We start from the raw sequence: 5632 nt of genomic DNA on the forward strand, positions 1-5632 counted from the left end.
TCGCATTAATTAGGTTTAAATAAATTTATTTTTTAACATATAACTTTATCCAGGTGAATACAGGAACTATTTGTAAACAAGAAATTTAAATATGACCATCGTGAATGTGAGTTTAAAATTAAATGTACAAGAAATTTTCACCACTTAGGAAATTACAATAAAAAGAAAAGGATAATAAAAACCTTGTAACGAGCTTATAAATTCTTTAAGAACATAAAATTAAGTAAGACTTTTTGAAAAAAAAAATTATTATAAACTTATAGATCTCTAAATAAAAATACTAAAAAAAATCTCTAAAAATTACAACACTTACATATTTACCTATACTTTCTCTTATCTTTTTCAATTTTCTATCTTATTTTGATATAGACTTATAAGTTCACTATTGCAGTTTTTTAGAGACATATATATAAGTCTATCACAAAATTTTCTTAAAGAATTTATTTGGTAACTTTAAAAAAAAAATTATAAATCTATTACAATATTTTTAAGGTTTAATTACTCTACTGGTCCCTATAGTTTCGCAAAATTTTCAATTAGGTCTCTATACTTTTTTTTTTTAATTGAGTCCTTGCACCAAATTTTTTTTTAATTGGATCCCTACACTTTTTTATCCTTTTATTTAGGTCTCTGTACTAATTCTTTTTTTTTTAGTTGGGTCCCTATAAAATTAAGTCAATTACTACTAAGAGGGACTTAATTGAAAAAAAAATAGTATAAGGACCTAATTAAAAAGAAAAAAAATATAAAGACCTAATTTAAAATTTCACGAAACTATAGAACCAACAAAATAATTAAACCTATTTTTAACAATGAATTATCTTATTACTGACTTGGAAAGTCAACACGCTTAGGACAATTAAGTTACCTATACGAAATTTATTTGAAATTACTGAAACGAGGCCAATTAATTTGTTGATAGTCCTTGGTACCTTATTTGGTGATAAAAATACTCGTTTCAAACTTTCAATGAATCAGAAAAATCTCATATATTATAATGTTGTTAAACTTATCTTAAAGAATATAACTTTTTGAAAGTCATAGTCTAATCTACATTTATGAGATAAGATTATTCAACTATAATTCCAAAACATAGGTAATTGGTCCCCTCTACCAAATCAAGTATAGTAGTAAAATTCAACAAGCTAAGTCAACACTCAAACCAAACAAACAATCCAAAATTGTTAGAAAATTTTCTGAACCAGGAAAAGTTTGAAATAAATAAAAAAGGATAACTTCTAAAATAAATTAAAGTACTCTTTTAAAATTTTATCATCATTAAAAATGAATACCTAGTCGTCTTCTTTATATGAATTTTAAATTTCAAATATAAATAATGAATTTATCATTTTTATTTGCTGAGAGAGAATTTTTTTTTCCGTATTTCTTTATAGGCAACATTAGGATTTTATTCACTAAAAAAAAGTTGGGTAAAAAAGTAAATAAAAATAAAAACAAAGATTCATTCAAAGCGTATTTTATATTCAGTGGATTTTGTAATATAAGAAAAAATGATCAAAATCTTCTAAAATAAATAAATGAGTAAAGTGGTAAAGATGTCCAAAATAGTCCATCATTGACTTCCTAATTGACTAACCCTATCTTATGTTTCACACGTGTAATAATAAATTATTATTATAACTATAATTACATTTGTTATCCTTTATTATTTCTTGCAAAATGCTTATTATTACTACTATATATATTCATTCTCAATTCAACATTCACTTCGTGCTTTCTTTTATATCCATAATCATAAATTTCCCAAACTTATACGATTATTGGAGTTGCATAATCACAATTGCATAATCACAAAGTCACGACAACACAGCAATGCAAGATTATTGTAGGTATTATATATTTATCGAATTTAACTATTATTGTATGTTAAGTCTTTTTAATTTCGTCAATAATTTTGAGTTCTGCCATCTTAGTCTTATTCTTTTATTGTCTTGTCTAATCTGCATATTTTGAGTATTTAGATTTTCAGTTTGGTAATTGCAAACATAATTTGAACAAAAGTTATCAAGGGAAAATAAATATTTTTATATGCCCAAAAATATATATAATTTATGAAAATTGTTACCTAGATTATTTCTTTATCAATAATGAGTTTATCATTGTAATTATTTTTTAGTGAGAGTACATAAAAAGTACATAGTATATAAAGTGTAATAAGTCAACAAATATTTTCTAAGGGAATTTTTCATTCTCTCCAACAATGAGAAGAACTTATTTCTCTTCCTCTCTTAATCATTTCTGGTTCATCAAACCATCCACGTCACAGCTTGAATAGCTTAGGGCATGAGAGGAACCCCGTACCCAGTACCCTAGCCCTCCGTCCTCGTCGCGGTTCCCAGGTCATCAGCGCCGCCGTCCCCAGGTCCTCTTTGTCTTCGCTGGCCTCTCGAACCCGGCACATACTTCAAAATGGAAGCTGGCATAAATATGTTCGTTATGCCTCCCGTGGACGAGAAGGATGAGGCAGAAGAAGAACCTATACCGTACAAAGTCTTCTCAAATACCACGGTGGAGACGGTGCCCTACATGATTTTGCAACTACGTGGAATTCTGGAAGAGCTTATGCGGCCGATGTTAAAGGATGGTCAGGACAACCTTCTAGTAATACCAGAAGACGGTCATCCACTGTATCATCATGCCAATTCGGGACATAGGCTGTACTTCTATTTCCCTAACGACCCACCAGGGCATGAGGGTGAGGGTGATCACCATTGAAGCTCGTTAATTAGTATTTTACACATCTTTTTTTATTTTGAAGCTCTTACCGAATATTCAGATTAACGGTAAAAAAAGTGTCAGAATTTATCTTATATGGCTATGACTGATGTTACCATTACACAAGTCATTACAATTTGCACAAAAAGAATTATTCTATTTTAAAATTATTATTTGAAAAAAAAATAAAAAAATTTCATGTCCTAAGTTGTTCAAGCTGTAATATTGATAGTTTGATGAACCAAAAAGGATTAAGAGAGGGAGAGAAATAAGTTTTTCTCATTGTTGGACAGAATGAAAAATCCCCTTAAAAAATATTTGTTGAGTTATTACATCTTATATACTATGTACTCTTTATGTACTCACACTAAAAAATAATTACAATGGTAAACTCATTATTGATAAAGAAATAATCTAAGTAACAAAAATAACTATTTGTAAAACTTCACTTATTCAATAATATGTTTTGAAATTACCTCTAAAAAATAGGCGGATAGCAGCCAAAAACTAATTTATAATAAAAACAAATTTATTTATTACTTAGAATTTTAGAAAGAGATTTGATTTGTGCGTATTTAACTATTTATCATAATTTAAAAGTAGATATAAGAATTTGCTTTTATTTAGCTTTAAAGAATTATCTTTGATTTTTGTGTTGAAGATACCAAAGCACAAAAGGAGTGGATGGATTAATCAAATTTTCTGAGCATAGTTAGATTAGTCAAATTTTTAGTGATATAAATTATTCAATCCTTATAAAAAAAATGAATATATTTTTATGGTTATTAAAATTAGTTTTTTCAAAAGATTGTGTTATGGTCATTATTTGTAAAATATTGCATTTATTAAACATATTTTTTATAGCAATTAGTTATAAAATTTTGTTCAAAAGTATTTTTGAAGGTAATTAATTATCAAAACTCAAAAAATTAATTAACATATTTTTGTCTGTCAATAATTGTGAAAAGAAAAATTTTATTTTGATTTTTTTATTTATAGTAGCTATATTAATGACTAAAGATATATATGTCAATAAAAAATATTATAATTTTTTCAACGGTTATTCATAATCAAATGACATAATCTTTCTGTACTCATTTAAAGATCGCAAGTTCGAATCTTATTCCTAACTTTAGAAAAAAAATACGGTTAATTTGTTTCAAAGATTATTGGTATAATCATTCAAGATTAAAAATATTTTTAAACAACATTTAGTGACAATGAAAAATATTCTACTAAAATAATTATTTGTAGTAAAATATGATAAATTACTACATATTACGAATCTGTTGGTAAATTTTGTAAAATTTATCTCTTTTATTATTAAAGAAAAATCTATCACAAATTTTTGTTGATAATTTCAACAAACTAATTCCATTGATATAATCTGTCCCTAATTTATGTTTTTTATCGGTGTTATTTTTTGTAGTAAAAAATACTTTGTTTTTTGAAAATGAAGGTAAAGTCATAGGAGCTATGAATATTATTGAGTCAAATTTGCATTATATATATATATATAACCCTTTATTATTATATTCTGTTTATTTCGAAACTAAGTCTTTTATTCCACCTTGGTTGGTGTTGAATTTTCTTGTCTTTACCAAAAAAACAAAAAGGGTAAAGACACAAAAGCCAAAGGAAGTTACGTTTTTCTTCAATTTCTTTTTTCTTTTCTTCTTTACAATTTTTCTTTTTCTTTTATTTTCTTAAAATATCCCTTTAAACTTTTTAAAGTCTTACAATCGATTGTAAATTGTTATCTTAAAAGGCGTGGAAACTCAATATCTGTGCCAAAAAAACAATAGTATGGGATCACCCCATACCATTATTAGTAAACAAAAATAAAAAAAAATGAAAAGTAAAAAAGAGATTCTGAAAATGTAGATTGATGCAAATTAAAGAAAGGAAACATCGTGTTTTGGAAGATGCCTTTAAATATATCAAAGTGAATTTTAATTTCATGTTTATGTCTAATGCTTTCTTTATCTTGTCCTATATATTAGTAAGTGTTTAAAATTAATTAAAGCATATTCATTCCCTCCAAAAGTAGAATACAAAATAATGAAAAGAAAAGAAAAGAAAAACAGACACTTGGCACATGCTTTCAAAAATCAAATATTTTAGTGGTTGTGAAACTTTAGAGTAATTCTTTCTTATTGTTTGAATTTTCTTCTATGTTAGGTAGAAAAACATACATAGTTAAGATCAAATGCTATTCATATCCATTTAAGTAAAGTGATACTATATTTATAATTTTTTTTTCTATAAGATGTATATTTTGTTAATCTAACTGTTAAATTATAAAACATATAATAAAGATCATGCATTTATATCATGTTTGCGAAATTGAATATTAGTAAGCATGTAATTGAGGAACAATTTATTTATTTATATTTTGGAATTGAAATATATATATAAATCTTTGAAATTAAAATAAAGAATAGACATAAAAAGAAACATATCATATTAATAACAAATACATATCAAAATTTTATGAAATCATTTTCATCACATCACAAGTCCTAAAAAAAGCTTGAGCATTATTCTAAAATTTCAAGTGGTTTGTGGGTCCCACTTAAGACTCCAAAACTTGCATTGCATGAAAAGAAGTAAATGGTCAACTATCTATCTCTCTCTCATTATAATATATTTTTTTTTTCAAAAGAAAAAATTTCAATCCAACGGCTAATTAATCACAACCTTTTGACTTTTTTAACTCTATCTGAATCCCGTTGTAGAGGACCCCACCTAAAAGAGAAGGGTCTTCATCCTACTAAGATTGTGCCACGTGTACTTCATCAATTGGAAGATGAGTTTGACCATTTTGCATCAATGAGACTTTCTCTTTGACCAAATTTGCCATGCATCTCGTTCTATTTTTATTTTGATTATTGGG

General features: G+C 26.1%; 1 protein-coding gene across 1 annotated transcript in view; it reads left to right on the forward strand.

Annotated features, from left to right (window-relative positions):
* Positions 1727–5632, forward strand: part of LOC107647762 (probable WRKY transcription factor 7) — an 8539-nt gene continuing 4633 nt past the window's right edge. Inside the window, exon 1 of the mRNA XM_016351810.2 lies at positions 1727–1850. Coding sequence (XP_016207296.2) covers positions 1834–1850 — 17 coding nt within the window. The 5' untranslated portion in view covers positions 1727–1833. The remainder of the gene's footprint in view (positions 1851–5632) is intronic.

Source organism: Arachis ipaensis, chromosome B06 (assembly GCF_000816755.2).
Source record: "Arachis ipaensis cultivar K30076 chromosome B06, Araip1.1, whole genome shotgun sequence".
Classification (NCBI taxonomy): domain Eukaryota; kingdom Viridiplantae; phylum Streptophyta; class Magnoliopsida; order Fabales; family Fabaceae; genus Arachis; species Arachis ipaensis.